The sequence below is a fragment of the Leptinotarsa decemlineata genome, unplaced genomic scaffold, assembly GCF_025532065.1.
Source record: "Leptinotarsa decemlineata unplaced genomic scaffold, Ldec_3_MD MMD2_P_RNA_scaffold_1, whole genome shotgun sequence".
Lineage (NCBI taxonomy): Eukaryota > Metazoa > Arthropoda > Insecta > Coleoptera > Chrysomelidae > Leptinotarsa > Leptinotarsa decemlineata.
This window is the reverse complement of record NW_027412523.1, coordinates 2,761,695-2,780,339: the sequence shown is the minus strand read 5'-3', so window position 1 is coordinate 2,780,339 and position 18,645 is coordinate 2,761,695. Positions and strand designations below refer to the sequence as shown.

Below are 18,645 nucleotides of genomic sequence, written 5' to 3'. Positions count from 1 at the left end.
TTCCGCAGCGTGCCCCCATGCAATAATGGCATAAGTTATGAGTGAATGACATAAAGCAAAATATGCAGCTCGTAGTGTCACATTAGATACACATATTGATGAGCTTCTAAGTACCTACATATAAATTTTTTTGTAATTTCTTTGCTGTATAGCAACCTCCACCGACACTCTCCGACCCTCCACCGCAACCCACAAGGGTTATTGTGGCTCCCACCTATTCAAACTCTACCAAATAAACCCTGTTTCTTGACAAAGCCGATTAGTTTGTATGGTGAGTGGACTTTCAGGTCAGATGGTGAAAGTACGGATCTGCTGAACTCTAAGAAACTAATTCGGTCCCCAGCGGAGCATCCAGTCCTCTCTACTCGGAAATAGTATTTTATAAGGCAGTTCGTAGTTGACAGTTGGGGGCACTTCCAGAATGCTGTAACTTCCATGCCAACCAACAGTCTGTTGCACTCTGCGTTGAATTTATTTGTGCACAAGTCTGTATGCAGTCCATCTAGCCTCTCTCTCCAGAAAAATGTGGAGAGGAAGTAGATCTGGAAGGATCTCCATGGACGGTGTGGTATTGATAGCTAGACATGCTTGTCTCTGTAAGTCAGAGAGCTTCGCTTGGGCCGTTTTCTGTAAAGCCTTCGGCCAAGCAGTTGCACCATAAGTGATCATTGTTCTGGCAATCATCACATAAATCTAATGGATTTGTTTGGGACCTAAACCCCAAGTTTTACCACAAATCCTTCGGCATGTCCAAAGAGACAGTCTGGCTTTGTGTAAAACTTTTTCCTAGTGAGCGTTCCAGGTGAGTTTTCTATCAAGGACAATGCCAAGATATTTCACCTCCGTTCCAAATGGAATGACCACACCATTGAGAAAAAGTGGCGTTAGATCGTCCAATTTTCTCCTCTTGGTGAAGGGGATTAACACAGTTTTGCTGGGGTTGACAGACATCTGCACCAACTGTGAACAACGTCCAACGCGCTTTGGAGGATATTACAAGCTACTCTTCCCGACGTGGACCTTGACAGGATGACAAGGTCATCTGCATAAGCTTGCAGATCGACTTTTCTTCTGTCGAGGGCATCAAGCAGACTATCCACCAGGAGCGACCACAGAAGGGGAGATAGTACCCCACCTTGGGGGCAGCCCCTGGTGACCCTGAACCTGATAGCCTCGCCTTGAAGAGTCGTAGTTGTAGTTCTAGGTTCTAACATGGCATAGATCCAGCCAGTTATGGTCGATTCTATACCCTTCATAGCCAGAGACAATCCTATAGATTTAGATTGTCAAATGGTCCTTCAATATCAAGAAATACAGCAACCGCTTATATAGGGTACAAATAATATATAAACTGGCAGTTTATTGTCAATTATTACCTACAAAAATTTAGTACTAGGTCTGTTTTATATAATCCTGTCCGCATCCTGTGTTGGTAAAGGAATGCTGTCAAATACTAAATTTATTATGGAAACATTGAAATTTTTATACTTGATAATGGGGTCAAACTCAAAAATGGTCGTATAAATAATATCTACCACTGGTATTTAGTGTTTTTTATTCATTTTATTTAAGTGAACATGAATTACTATATAGTAAACAAGTCATCAACCATACATATTGAACGACAGCAGATTATGGTCGCACCACTCTTTTATTTTTGTTATCTCTGCACTTGTATTGGAGACTACATAAAGTTTTATCACATCATAATATTGTGGTGTCGTTGGCGAATAGGGTAAATTTTCCTTCTATATCGATAGAAGTTTAATAGTTTATGTATAGCAGGAAAAGTATCGGTCCCAGTATTGAACCTTGTGGTACGCCTTTTTTTATTTCGCCTTCTGATGAGGTTTTCACAATGTGACGTCTTCCTGTGAGATAATTCTCGAACCATTTATGAGTAATTCCAAGGATGCCATAGTGATATAGTTTTTTTAGCAGTATTTCATGAACCACACAGTCAAAGGCTTTAACAAAATCACAGAACACTGCTGCTGATTACTCTTTTTTATTAATGTTTCCATAAACATCATATAATAAAGAAAAGAAGATTGTTGTAGTTCTGGTGGGAGCAGTTTTTGTTTTAGATTTATTTTATGCCAGAGGTTGCAGTCATACCTTTAAATAGACAAATATTTTTTGTTTCAAATAACGAATGACATGGTTCTTTTACATAACATTGCAACTATACATGGTGCGTGTTCCACCAACCAAATTGCCGTCTTCAGAAAATGAAGTGAACTAGTTCCTAACTCTAAAACCAGTCTGTATCAGACAGGGTACACTCTTCGACACATCAATGATGTATGTTATTGATAATTTGCAACAAAATTGATAATTTTAACAGTGATTCATAAAAAGGTAAATAATGGGCTGTTGGGAATGGGACCTTCGTTACTATTAATAGTTCTTATGCCATATTTCCAGGATTGAAAGAATCCAAAAACCTAGTGTCATATACATATCTCCACAATTTCAGGCAGATATATTTTTTGTCACAGTTCTCACAGCTTATTTAAAATCAATCAATCAAACATTTATTGAATTAGTTTTCCTTCACAATCGCATTAGACAAGAAAACATAACATCATCATAAAATACTGACTGATTCAACAGGTCAAACTTAAAAAAGTCAATATAAAATATACATTAAATAAAAGTTAATAAGCTTAAATCGAAAAATGAGATGAATTATCATTTCTCTCAAAAAGTATTTATTCATCAATTCCTTTTTTGTCCCTAGTAATATTCAGATAATTATTTGATTAGAATATTTTCAATTATCTTCGCTAAAGTTGATATCAGTGTAAGAGATCAATAATTGTTGTCTTCCCCTTCAAAAATAGGTTTTATTACCCCAATTTTGAATAAAAGGGTCGCTGGTTTTGCTTTAATATCTGTGTTTTCAAAACAGAAGCAATGCATACAAATTTTTGTTTTGAAATATAAAATATCAAAATCTTTTTTGAAATCCCTCATAAAAAAAGATTGATCTTTTCTATGCATTGACACGGAGAGATTGGAGTTGCGAGCATCACTTTACGGACGTGAAAATAATGAAGAGATAAGATTGAACTCACATGTTTTTCACTCATTTTAAGAATATGAATCAAAAATGCTGTCAAAATAAACTTGAAATAAATACATAATATAATTGATATACTTTTTATAAAACTGCTATACAATACACATATTTGCTTAACAAAATAAACAGAATTCATTTCTTCTTTTGTATCATATTCTGAATTTTTTGCCACTCCCTGTCTAAATGAGCCTTCTCATTTTTATCTTTATGTTTTCTCGACCTTCTCCCGTCTGCCATTTTGAGACCATACTGGAATGCCGCCTTCGGTAAGGCCTCCTTCTGGTTCATGTAGTCGGAATACTCTTCAGCAGTATCGAAGTCCCATCTTCCAATGGGTCCTTTCTTGTTACCAAGATCCATTTTGGAGTAGTCTACCTCATCATCACTATCATCTATGGCATCATTCATTTCTTCCAAACCTATGAAATGAAACATGTGTTATTGTATATTTATTATACATACTAAATACAAGTCAAATTTAAATATCCTGTAAATACACGTTAACAATACGGTACTTTCATTTGAAGTGCTATTTCTCTAAAAACATGACAGACATGTAGATTGTAGAAAACACTGAATTGTAACAAAGACACTGAAATTAAATGTAAATTAAGAATATATTTACCTGGATAACACTCAGCATATCCCTCAGGTTCCTGCTGTAATTTGGTGAGAATTTCAGCAGATTTATTCACTCTGAAAGTGGGTCCAACATTGTCGACAGGTTCTGTTTCGTGTTTATCAAAATAGGATTGTCGTTTTCCTTCTCTGTCCCTGTGTCTACTAGTCTTTGATGGTGGTACATAATCTCCAATATCTTCGTAAATTGAATCATCAAGTCTTGGTCGTTTTTGGGGTTTTTTACCATCACTTTCTTCCTCCAAAGTTTCAAAGTCCTTCATATTTTCTGTCAGTCCTTTCTTATTCTTCTTATTTTTCCGACTACCTGGAAATAATCAATATAAGTTACTCATATGTTCAGAAGATGTTATTGCTGACGTTTCATAAATATAAAAATATGAATCTTCTCTTACCCAATCTCAAATAGCTGAGAATTTGAGTCAGTTTGCTTATTACAATATCATTTGTTGTGACGGTTGTGGTTAGTTCGAAAGATGGCACATCTGCAACTGACCTAATCAATGTCGTTGGAATATCACTATCTGCTTCTTCATCTGAAAAAATTAAACACATTTTACTTCAACTAGTTACAGAATAATAGTTACCATTTCTTCTCACCTAAGTCAATAACATATGCCATCCTACCAGGAATAAACAGTTCCGAGCGTTCAATGTGCCTCGATTTCAATAAATTCATGGTGTGATAAATAGATCTTCCAATTTTGGTTTTGAACTTCATTTCTTCTTCTTCTTTCTTCTGCGCATCCTTTCTTTCCTTCTCCTTTTCTTCCATAGACTTGTGAGCCAATCTTTCCAGTTCTATTTCCTGCTCTTGCTCTATTTGTGTTATTTCACTTCTCACTTTCTGCAGCAAGGCGTAATCCAAACCTTTCACCAAGTGAGTGTGCTCCATGTCTCCACCCAAGAACTTGGACTCCTGAATCATTTGTCGCCTTCTTTCTGCTGCATCGAAACCAGATTTCAAGTCTGGAGCCACTGCTCGATATGCCTGCGCGGTCGCTATAGGATCGTCCACTTGATAATCTGGATTGACCCCTGACCGTCTTTCACTTGCACGATCTCGATATTTCTCTGCTAGTTCTGCCATTTTATTATCTTCTTGTTTTTTGAGTTTAGCATAATAACTCTTTTTCTTACGCCTCGCCTCAGATTTGTCTTCTATTTTAGGGGGTGGCATGGAATTTGGGTTGTTCATGGCTTCTTTTATAGATCCTACGGGAGCTGGTGTGTTAGAAGGAGTCGACCTAGGTGTCATTAGCAGTTTTCGAAAATCGTCATTGCTGAGACGTTGCGATGCTGGAGTTTCAGCCATTTTCAAAGTGTTTTATATCGCTCTTTTAGAATTGAAACAATACGGCCGTTGAAGTTTAACGTTGTAACGGTTATCTTAAAAGATTGCTCATTCGTATCACCCTCTTCGAAGTCTAATACAAGATTATGTTTATTTTACGGCTAACCATATAAGCAAAATTGACAGTATTGAATCTTGGCAAGTTCAATGTCATATGTCAATTGTCATATTTCAAATCGACCATGTTGCCAACAGTTATTTCATTTTCGAATATAACCACAGAACACCAGTGAAATTGACTTACTATGCAAGCTAGATTCGGATATTTGTCATGAGGCTGGAGTGGAGTGATATCGAACACTTTAAGGAAGGCGACAGTGAAACTATTTTTTCGGCATTTTAGATCGTCGTCTGTTGAAACTTCTTTCTGACGTTGGATGTACCTATAACTTTAGCGATATAACAGGCCTGTGGAAGGTCACTTCTGACTTTTTTGACAAAACCAAAGAATACAGCTCATAGAAACTAAGAAGTGGCATTTTCGTGTTACGTAAAATTGTCAGTACTTACCTTGATCACCAGAGAGCGATGGCTGTACGATGTCAGTTTTTAATGTGAGTATCAACAGAATTGGCAGCTAGCAGTCGCCGGATCATATCGAAGTTGGGATGGACGCCAAAATTATATTAAATTAAAAAACCGCCTGGTTTGTCAGCGACCGCTACCCAGTTCTGTTGGTAATCATATTAAATACTGACATCTTGCTATCATCGCTCTCTGGTGGTACATGCTACGGTACACGAAAATGACAGCTCTGAGCTTCTATGGGTTTTGTATTCTTTGACAAAATTGATAATGTGTATATATTGACGTTGTGAGCTTCGTCTACGAGGTGGGGGGAGAAAGATTTTTTGTCATAAGGAACATGTCCTATGGCTCAATGGGTCTCAATGGAAGCAAAATCCATTAACGTAGAGAGAGAGAGAACATGTCCATGTCAATTTTCATTATTTTGTTTCACCTCCAATGTAAAAGAAATTGAGCAACTTAGTCGTATTTATAATATGAAAAGCACTGCTGGTTCTTTCATTCTGCACAATATGAAACTCGTCTTGGAAATTAATAATGAAATAAATACATTCTCTGATGACACGATTCATTCTAATCTCAAACTTCGGAGTAACAGAGATAATATTTATTCTGAGTGATAATGTCACATTACATTATAATGTTGATGACACTCAGATTCTTTGATACAAAAATATTTGCGTTAATTATGATTATTTATAATTTTAGTTGACTTCTCAAAGGAAAGGATGTCTTCAATGAATCTAATAAACGCATATCATGAATTAAAACTATACTTTCTGTTGAGGGTATCATCAAAATTATCTTAATGGCTTTTGATTCGCAACATTGAAGATTTTAATGATGAAAATGAAACAAACAAATATTCAAAAACAACATATAACTATAAAAGTGATCGAAAATTGAGGAACAGGTCAATTTGAGCTTTCTGCAGCTGTAATGGGGTGATACAGTTTTAGTGATTGAAGAAAATTATTTAGAATAGTCTATTCCGGACTATTTCAATAAACAGGATATACAAAAAATCTATTAGATATATTGGAAACCGTGAAATTTTTATACTTGAATAAAAAACATATATTATGTATATATATATATATATATATATATATATATATATATATATATATATATATATATATATATATATATATATATAATATATATATATATATATATATATATATATATATATATATATATATATATATATATATATATATATATATATATATATATATATATATATATATATATATCCAACTATCAATAGAGCTTCCGTACATTTACAATTTTCTATCAATCGGGCGTCCGGTTTCAATGAGGCGTCCATATATGGACGCCGAATTGTTTCACCATGCCAGGCAGTTCAGAGGTTCCCTATCTTCCATCTGACAAAATTTCAGATGGGCGCCTATTTATCAATTTCATTGTCAAAATTATATGTATTGGCGTATATTCTAGTTGAGTCTTTTTTATTTTGGTGGCGCTCGGGAGGTACGCGTATACTTGTGCCGTATATTTTTCATACATGTGAGCGATTATGAGGCGTCCATATAACTGACAACAATGCAATAGTTTTTGCGAGAGGGAAGTCTCAATGATTTGTTAGAAATATCGTTGATTTGGTATGTTTGTAGGTCGGCGCCGGTTTCATACACAGGGTGACAATTTGAAAACTTACAAGGTCTATCTCTGAGCAACCAAATAAAATATAAGAAATCGCTGAAAACAACTTTCATAATACAAAGGGAGAAACAAATGATGTGATGACTAACTTGTTTTTTCTCTCACACCCTTGCCCCCAGCCACCACAACTTCATATTTTTGAAAGGCAACCACCTACTTGTGATACATTATCTGAAAGCTCTTAAGATATGCTCTTCAATGGTACTCTTCAAAGCTACATTCGATGCAGTAAGTTTTGGTTCATCAAATAAAAGAATTCATTCAGAATAAATTTTATTTTCTATTATTAATTTAGTAAATTTTCAAAAACATGATTTTTACCATCGTAGCATTAATATTAAGACTTGAATATTTTACGCCTCTTCTATTTTTTTTTATTCGTCTCGATAATAGATAGGGATAGATAGGGAAGGAGAGTGGCACCTTGTTTTAGAGGTCTTTCGAATACCTTTACTACTCTGTCAACAGAAAATTTTTGTGACGATTAGTTTTCGAGATAATTTGAAGTTTTAAAGGTATTTGCATTGAGTTCAACTCTTTTTAAAATAAATCAAATTGTTTTTAAGGTGCAAGTTACGTTCAGAACTCTCATAAAAAAAATAAATTTTTGCTTTTTATGACAACCTGCTAATACGTGTCCATTTGATGTCGAATTATTTGTTTATTACGAGGAGATTTCTCCGGGGGATGGGGTTGGTTACCACCATTACATTTTAGGTAAATTGAGTGGCACCTACTTATGAAGGTTGAATTGCCTCTTCAAGAAGTTGTTAATAAGAATCACCGGTTGAATTTCCATCAATGAAAAATGAACCTATAATATGATTGCCTAATATTCCGGCCCAGATATTCAACTTTTGGGGATGTTGGGTATGTATTTCTGCGTATTGTCTTGGGTTTTCTTCCGACCAATAACGGCAATTGTAACGGTTCACGCAACCATTTGAATAAAATGAGCTTTCGTCCGAATAACAGATGTTATAAAGCAGTTCGGGATTTTGCATTAATATTTCACTCATGCCCTCACAAAACTCCTGTCTTCGGTCAAAATCATCCTCATTGAGTTCACGAACAAGTTTAATTTTGTAAGGATGGTATTTGTGGTTTTTAAGGATTCTCCATGCGATCATATGGCTTATTCCTGCCATTGCGGATAAACCTCTGGTACTTAACCTGGGATTGGCGATGACTTGACCAAACACTACAATCGCATTATCGTCATTCACTACCCTTCTCTGAACATCACTTTTTTCATTTAAAACCGAACCTGTCTCCCTGAATTTTGTGACCAAATCCAGAACGTGATTTCTGCTTAGGTGTTTACCAGGTTTTTGCTCGTTAAATAAAATTGATGTTTTATTAGCATTTTGGTCGTTGCCAAAAAATGAAGCAATAACTGAAACCCTTTCGGCAGTAGTGAAAGAAATGTTTAAACAAATAACAATACACGACCCGTTTCAACAAAACAATCGAACGTTGTTATTTAACAAAAAATTGATAAGAAGAACTGCTTAAAATTTTTTTTATTTAGGCATACAAGTTACCGAGTGGTCTGTCTAATGTATTATCAACATGGCAATTTTAACTTCAAATTATCTCGAAAACTAATCGTTACAAAAATTTTCTTTTAACAGAGTTGTGAAGGTATTCGAAAGACCTTTAAAACAAGGTGCCACTCGACCTACTTTCCCCATCTAAATAAAGGTCGTCGGACGCACCTCTCTGAGGGGGTGCGTACTACAAAAAATCTGATTAGTCTGAAAGGTGTCCCCCTTCAATTAGAAATCGACGTGTCCGAGCTTTTTTGAAAATCTTACTTTTTATATTCAAAAACGGCTCTGTTAGGTTTTCGTTGTTACACACTGTATATAGAAGAAAATGTAAATGGCGAAATGTATGATCACATGCTAGAAAGATCTATCGAACCTCGGATAGTTCATGAATTAGAGAATCACAGAGACATACACGGCAATTTATCTTTGAAAGAAAATGTATTACATTTTCAACAGAATGGGGAACCTTATTATTTTGTAGTTCCAGTTATTCAATGGTTAGATAATAATTATGCTGATCAATGTATCGGAAGAAGAGATTCTACTGAATGGCCTCTCACATCCCTGGACCTATCTCCTCTAGATTTTTTCCTCTGGGCCACTTACTTAAAATAGGTTGTTTTAAAGACGACGCAATCTGATTCAATAAAGCCACTGAAGGAAAGAATAATCCAAGAATGCTGAGCTATTTTCAGAGAAACATTTGCCAATGTTTCGGAATGACTTTCGGAAATGAAAATTGCGAAGGTTATAAACAATTTAGTGAAAAATAAAAAATGGGTCCAGTTTTTTGGAAATATCTCAAAAACTAATTGGAATTTTCAAAATCGAAAAAAAAAAAATTCGAAAAGAGGAAGAAATTTCCTATCGAAAAGTCCTGACTACCGGAACTGTAGGACCAATATTTATAATTTTCCCGGAGCTCTGAAATAGAGCTCTAAATCGGGTGTTTAGCCGCGTGTAGGCCGTGCGTGTTTAGGTTAATTTTACAAAAAAAAAATTATAGCATATAAAATATATAAATTGAGGAATGAAAAAATTCAGTCATATACTCAAAAGATAAATGAACAATAATTTGTCGGTAAAAATTTTTTTTTGCAATTATTCGATTCATTATGCTATTGTTAATTAACAATTTTTTATCACTCGATTATCATTATTGAAAATGTAATATTTTCACACTTTAAACTAAAAGTGTGAAATTTTTTCCTTTCGTAGAGTTATGATTATAACGGTTAGGAATAGATTCATTTTCGAAATATTGAAAAATTATTATTTTTCAATTATTTATTAACAATTTACTGCATTTTTTAATGAAAAAGTTTAATAAATAATCGAAAAAATTTTTTTATTCATCATTATTACTGATATGTTTTTTTTAAATCAGAAGCTACATAAAAATATTTTTTTTATTTCATCACTTATTGTTTAAAACTTTGTTATAAATTCGATAAAAAATGGAGTGAATAAAAAAATGCATGGTTTTTTTCATTCATCAATTGCAACTGGAACAAAAATGAAATGAAAACATTCATTTGTTTATAACAAATTGTTTATTCAATACACAATGGAGAATTTTAAAAATTAAATTGTTTTTGTTCCGAATTAAAAACAAGATGAATAATTATTTTAAAAAATTGGTTTCTTAATATGATTAATTGGTGGTAAAAAAATTGTTACTCAACAAATGCGTTTTTTTGCATTGTAAAAATTTCTTCAAGAGACAATTGAAAAAAATCATGATTTTTATCAAAAATTAAGATCCAAAAAAAATTCAATCATGTTATAAACAATGCATTTGTTTATAATAAATTTTTAAACAATGAGTGATAAAAATTTTAAAGAAATATGTTCATCTAACTTCTGATTTGTTGATGATCGAGCGATAGAAAATTGTTAATTAACAATAGCGTAATAAATCGAATAACTGCAATAAACATTTTTTACCGACAGATTATTGTTCATTTATCATTTGAGTATATGCCTGAATTCTTTCATTCCTTAATTTATATATTTTAAATGCTGAAATTTTTTTTAGTAAAAATGGCCCAAACAGGCACGGCTCACGCGCGGCCAGACAGCCGATTTCGAGCTCATTTTCAGGGCTTCGGGAAAATTATATATATTGGTCCTACAGTTCCGGGAGTTGAAACTTTTTTATAGGAAATTTCTTCCTATTTTCGAATTTTCGATTTTGAAAATCTCAATTAGTTTTAGAAATATTTTCAAAAAATTAAATCCATTCTTTATTATTCTCTAAATTGTTTATAACTTTTGCTATTTTCATTTTCGGAAGTCGTCCGTTTTCAAAAACTTTCTAGACGCTATTCCGAATCGAATGACACCTCAACCATAATTTTCGGAGACTGCTGAAGAAAGTTCGGAAAAAAGCACTTCTTGATCAGATTAGTCAAGTTCAAACATAGCTTAACAATCTTTCAACAGCTACAGATTGGGGATGAGAAAAAACAGAGACTCTGTTTTTGCCCATGAAAACACCATAATCATTGGCAGGTTTAGAATTACTGAAACTAGTTCATTGTAGTTGCATAGTAGGTATCTAACTGCAGTAAAACTTAAAGCAGTAGAAAAACAGTGATGAGTGCATCCGATGTTGTTGGGATGATGACAATTTCAACTTCGAGTACGGCATGATTGTTGATCAACAAAATACTAACCATCCAGTATATCGAAAACTGATTCAGGCATTCTACGTATCAAACTCAGATACTAACTCTGACGGTTAAGAATGCGTTAATAATAAATTGTTTTGGTAATAAATGATAAAATTAATTATGAAAAATGTTTCTGTCAATTTGTAGAGAAATGTCAATTATGATTTTCAAAATAGAAAACATTCTCCGAATAATCATTTGAACATTCGAGATATATAAAAAAACGTTCATAAACAATTAAAAATCGTATTTTTTTCTGAATATCATATTATGAAGATAAAAATTTTTTGAATTCCCATACGGTCATACACAATTTATAAACAAATTGCGCTAAAACAGTTTGTTCAACTTACCGAATGTCTTTATTTGATACAGAAACAGGATATAATGATAAATATATAGAAAAATTAGAACAATATGTTATGTTACTAAAAAAAAATCATAATGAACAAAATATAATGTTTTTGAACTTTTATAATGTGATCTTGTGGAGCACATTGATAAAAAGAGATTCACGTTCATTACAAGACCAAACACGACTATGATACGATATTTCATCATGGAATCCTAGTGCCTATCTTCCGGCTCCATCATCAGATCAGCTCCAGAGTACCTACCATATTGTCATCAAAATCACATAAAACTGCCAATTTTCATAACGCTACGATCTTTAAAAGATGGTTAAATTAGTTTTCTTAGATTTGACTACATAGTTACATACATACATACAGGTCGACCTAATAAAAGCGTATTAAAAACGAAAAACTCTAGAAAAAATTAAAAAATATTTAGGTCAGTCCTTAAAGAAATATTGAAAAATGCATGACTCGAAAAATCGTATACCATACACGGAAATGAATCTTGACAGGTCTTGATGCCTTCTAGATGGCTATCCTGTGTAGTGTGTATCAGCCAAATGGAATAAATATGACACTGAGTAAATATGACTGTGCTCAACAAAACACTCAGGCACGTCCAATTTTCAACAACCAAATTTTTCAATGCTCAATAACTCAGTTAACGGGAACAACAACTCGACCACGAACTCGGGCTTTGCAACCGTTACCACATCGCCTCTGATAATGTATACCGCAGTAGTAGACGAAACGTCAGGCATAAAAACCTGCAAACCACGCAAACGCTGAAAACAGATTTTACACTGTCATCTACGGCCGTGAATATTTACATTCTTTGGTAATTCATATTATTTATCCTATCGTCAGTGATTTTGGCGTCTTCAACTAGTTTGAATACTTTGAATTCTTGCTGTTTTCTAATGGAAATATACAATGAACTTTTTGTAATTAAAGTTGAACTTTCAATAATCACACCATGCATGTGTCGGTTTCACTTCTCCTATCATTATATTCGGCTCGCTTAAATATCATACAGTGTTAAAATGGAAATATGCCAACCAAGACAAAAATTATCGAATGATATTGAAAATTTCGTTATGGAATAAACTTTTCATGATCAGTCAATATCACTTGGTACCTATGTAAAAATGAAATACATACCGGCTACCTGAAATCCATACGCAATTTGTCGTTGGCACAACGCTTGTTGAAAAACAGATGTGAAGAAATTAAAACCCACTTGCTGCCTACATTTAATGCGGTAAATATTGGCAACGTTGTAAGGATTCCCAATAATCTATTTCATGTATGAAAATATACTTATTGGACTCCCTATTATCAATCAGATGTCTGATGATGGTGTATACTGAGGAGTTCTTATGAATGTTTGACGGACGGACGCTCTACTATCGAATCAATAGTGAACTCAATTTTTTTATGGTGGTAAAAATGTCATGCCAGCCTACAGAAATCAGTTTTCTAGTACTTACCATGAAATATATTCGGTAAATTCTTCAAATTATGATGGACGCCCTATCAGCGCATTCAATGTATGGATGCCATATTGATATCGGGATGTATATATATACATATATATATATATATATATATATATATATATATATATATATATATATATATATATATACAAATAGAGATTTTATCGAATGTGCATGATATAAATCAAAAATGAAAAATTCTTGGCTGCACCGCGCTGATGAGGCCAATAACCAGAAACACGTGTCCGCGGTTTGCCCCCCTGTTTGGAGTGTTGTATCCACGAATTTTTCATTTTTGATTTATATATATATATATATATATATATATATATATATATATATATATATATATATATATATATATATATATATATACATATTACAATGTAGGTTTTCACGGATGGTAGAATATGATGTGTTGTTTTTCCGGGTGTTCATCCGTTGTGTACTATTCGATAGTCGACGTTGATAATGCCATCTGAGATGATGGCGAAACGTCGACTATCGAATAGTACACAACGGATGAACACCCGGAAAAACAACACATCATATATACATATGTTTACAATTTGTTTTTCCGTTAACTTGTGCGAGCTAAGGACTAACGAGGTCTTACGTTTTGAGGCGTGATTCCTAAAACGTTCCTGCTACTCATTTCTTAAAAAAATTAAATGATTTTTCACAATATATTTTTGTGAAAGTCACAAAAATCGAGTTATTGATATCACTATAACATTTTTAGATTTTTTTTAAAGTACGATTTTGAATGGTGTGCAAGATTGGGAAAGCCTTTTTGAGATGAGCCCTAATTATCTTCCTCATTTTTCAATTGTTTATATGATAATTGTTCATCACCATTTGAACTTGAAACAGAAATAACAGAGTACGCTAAATTTGTACCATTGAAGTACCAACAATGGATGTATTAATCACAATTTTTGGAACGGGACAATCTGACGAGACCTTTGATTATCAAAATCAACGTTAGTCAACAAGATATTTAATGTTTCATGAATCACCGACTCGAGTAAAAGTTCAAATAGGAAGTCCAAAGTGAATTTCTGAAATATCAAAATAGATTTAATTGTGTTGTTTCAGAAGTTTTGCCCGTTTTAATGTTTTTGTAGCTCCATATCTTAATAAATATTTGTTCTAATCTGTCGTTTTATATACTGATCGATAGAGAATTTTTTCTCTTAATGCTGTTGATTTTTCCCCAAATTTTATATTTCCCCATTTGTCACGTTGTTGAACAACGGGGAAAGAGAGATATGTTTTGAAATGAAGGTTAAACCCCCTTTAGTGTATTCCCAAACCGTGTTCTTCACATTTTTCTGGAGAGAGAGGCTAGATGGACTGCATATAGACTTGAGCACATTGCCAATTGCACAAATATAATAATCATCTTTACTGAAATAGGAAACCTAGTATACATATCTATGAGTGTAATAGAAACACTAGCACAATGAAATATAAAAAAAAGTATGCAAAAAATTTTAAATTCAAACAATTTGAAATTTAAACTAGCATGTAGCCAGACAATGAATATTACATACAAAGATTTCAGTATCAAATGTTAAGTAACATTTAAATAGATAATGAAATATAGGTACATATATACATTAAATTATTATTAAAACAGTGATATTTGGTCTCATTACAGATACAAATACCCTAGTCAACAATTGAAAACAAAAACAATAAATGAAAAACCAATAAATGATAGCCAATAATGTCCCAAATAATTCCACATGCCGGTCTGTTTATATGTATATTATTGGAATTTCTTGTATTATAATTATGAATGTTTTTATTGAATTTGATGTAATCTTCTAGATCTAATCTACTAGAGTTATTGTAAAATAGTAGAGTCTACTTTCAACTGATAACCAATTCAAACAATCAAACATACTTTTTATGGGAGTACGGCGATTTGTTTTCAAGATTACTCTCATCCCTCGATTCTGTAGTTTTTGTAGCATATTTGATTTATTGAGGTTAAATAAAAATAATAATGACGCACAATAATCAAAGTGTGGTTGAATAATGGTTTTGTAAACTGTTACTTTGGACTGCATTGACAACTTTTGTGCTATTCTACTGAAAAAATATAGTTTTTTCGATATTTTCTTATGCATATATTCAAAGTGATTGTCAAAATTTTAAAAATAATCCAGTTGAAAACCAAGGTATTTGACTGATAACACAACTTCAATTTTTTCGTTATTGATATTGAGGTTTGTATCGTTGATATCTCGAGAACTTTATTTATATTTCGTGGTGAATATCATTACTTTTGTTTTTTTACGTTTAACTTCAATTTGTTAGTGCATAAATATACTCATTTACCGCTCCTAAAATTCTATCTATTTTATGAATGGCTCTATCTAAATTCATATCGCTACCCATAAGCAACACCCATGAAGACCTGGATGGAAAGAAAATTTATGGACTTCTGGCAGAATCTTCCAGGATTGGCTCACTCCAAGGCGTTTATTCACCCTTCGAATTTTGATACCAAACAGTTGTTGGACTATAGTAGGGATGAACTGCGATGTCTAACAATCCTTCTTACTAGTCACTGTCATTTGAATCACTGTCAGAGACTCGGACTGTCGGAAGACAGTGTGTGTCGCCTCTGTTTGGAAAATGATGAAACAGCAGAGCACATACTTTGTGCCTGCCCCGCTGGAGACCAAATCAGGTTTTTAGAGTTCGGCAGAGCCGTATTCTTACCGTCTGACCTAAAGGAACACTCAGTATACAAACTAATCGGCTTCGTTAAGAAGCTGGGTTTATTTCCTATATTGTCTTTTTGAAGCTGGATTTGACTCATTTTATCTACGTTTTAGGTATATATGTTCATCATAGTTCCGTCGTCATGGGTAAATAATAACCAACTCTCATAGCCAAAAATTGATGCTGATAAGCTAATACAAAACCACAATTCTAATGCCCGAAGCCAGTTGGTTCACAATGATGTATAAACTAAAACAAAGTCATTTGATGACCTACCAAATTGCTGAAGAAGAACTATTAGAACGAATGCTGAAGAATGACGATACAGAACAAGAAAAAATTATCAATTCTATGCAACCCAAAAAGCAAGAAGGGTTATTTTCATTCAAACAAGTTGTCACAAAAAGTGTGAAAAAGCCAGAGTTATGTATCTTTTATGGGACACCGTCTATATGACAGTAGTTATTAGTTATTCGAGGAGTTACTTCTGAATACTGTCTGTGAAGCATACCTTGCTGTACCTGAATTTGTCATCATTGAAGTGACAATATGGTAGTGAAGATAAAATTGTGTCTGAAAGCATTTTAATAAAATAATTTCATTAAAGCTACAGGAAACAGTTATAAAATAAGCTTGAAATAGTTTTATAACTATCATAAAATCTCGCAGAAAAGTGTTATAAAACTGCTACATAACAATTCACTTTTATAGGAAAATAAGTTTTATAAGTCAGTTGTAAAAACGTTTCTGTGATAATTTCTTGACTATTTTATAATGGTTTTTTAATTTTATTTCATAAACGTTTCTATGACAAATTTATAAAACACTTTTATCGCCTACAACTGTATTGTGTTCATCGATCATCTAATATAATCAATTGGCATTTTGGAAGTAATTATAAAATACTAATAAAATGAAACTGTTGCAACACCATGGAATTATAAAACAACTTTGCTGGTTGGGTGTGTTGTATTCTTAAAGCAGTTTAATTCATACACAATTTTTTGTCCTCTGTTGTATGTGTATGTAAATTATATTTACGTGTTATTATTGTAATTGATTATACGCAAATTTGATGAAGATTCCTAAACAACTAATTGGTCTACTGGAGAATTATTATTATTATACGATAGTTTACGATATTACGCTAGAAACATAAAAAATGGAATGAATTTTTCAGAAATGGAAAAGATGGAATGAATTATTGTCAGGAATTTTTTAACTCTCTTCAGTCGACTTGAATGGCTGTTTATGATAATTAGGGCAATATATTCGGACTATATTTGCCTTTTTTTGTCATCATTGACCGTTGTTCATTTTTAATCCCGTCTGTAATATCATTTTATTACAGATATTTGATGAAAGAATATGTTGAGCTTCTCGTAGTCATTTTCCTATTTGCCGAACTTCATTGATAACGATGGAGGTTCCTGTGCTATCAATTTTGATAACATATTGTTGAGTTCTAGTTCATTTGAAGAAATTTGATCTTCGATCGTTAAGAACGTACCGTAAAAGAGAGACACCATATAAGCGCGGTATCTTAGTTAAATATTTATTATCGTATATCTGACCTCACGAACTTAAACATCATCAAAAAGAAATTAATTGAGTACTCATCGAATTCGTGGAAATTTTTTATCAAACATGAATTAATAATTTTGATATCTTGAAGACTGCTAAATACTGACATTCTCCTATTTTTGCCTCTTGAAGATCATCTGGAGTGTTGTTTTTCGTGATATGCAACTTCTTTACTAAAACGGCAGAAACTATTATAATCTATGAAGTTTTTGTATAGGAAATCTCTAGATGTCATCCTGTTTACAAAAAAAAATGTTAATTGTATTCTTTTTTGTTTATTAGTAACTAAAGAATAAGTGAAGGTACAATAAAAAAAATATCTATGTTGGATTTGCATTAAAAAGTATAATAATAATAATAATAGTTTATTGAAATAGGAAACCTAATCTACATACAAAAATTACATGTAGAAATAATAAGAAAAAAATTTACATTGACTTTCTGACACGACCAATATTGAAAGATACAAATAAAAATAAGTATAGAGGTAGTTACATATACATTTATCTAAAGACAAAACAATATAAAATATAAAATTGGTATCAAATTCAGTTCACAATTTGTAATGATAATAATAACAGTTCATTGAAAATAGGAAAACATAATTTACATACAAAATTACATGTAGTAGTATTAAAAAAAATATTATTAACTTTCTGACAAGACCAATATTGAAAAATACAAATAAAAATAAGTATACAGGTGGTTACCTATAAATTTATCTAAAGTCAAAACAATATAAAATATAATAATAAAAATATATATAATAAAAAAATAAGAAACAACAAAGAGACGGATAAAAAAAATGAATAGGAAATAAGCAGTAGGTTAAAAATTGAAATAAATAGGAAACAAACAGTAGGTTGAAAATTGAAGAGATCAAAGTTTCAGTATTTCATTTTATTTTTTCGTATATATCTCTGGACATTCGTTGATACGTTGTG

The 18,645-nt window shown here is 32.5% G+C and overlaps 1 protein-coding gene across 1 annotated transcript; it reads right to left on the bottom strand.

Moving 5' to 3' along the window:
* Positions 1-3,127: 3,127 nt before the first annotated feature.
* beag (IC cytokine homolog beag) lies at positions 3,128-5,232 on the bottom strand. The gene is made up of 4 exons (XM_023174636.2): positions 4,325-5,232; positions 4,120-4,260; positions 3,711-4,031; positions 3,128-3,504 (listed from the first exon to the last, which is right to left on the bottom strand). The coding sequence occupies exons 1-4, from the start codon at positions 5,037-5,039 to the stop codon at positions 3,218-3,220; spliced, it is 1,464 nt and encodes a 487-aa protein (XP_023030404.1). The 5' UTR covers positions 5,040-5,232; the 3' UTR covers positions 3,128-3,217.
* Between the last annotated feature and the right edge of the window lie 13,413 nt (positions 5,233-18,645).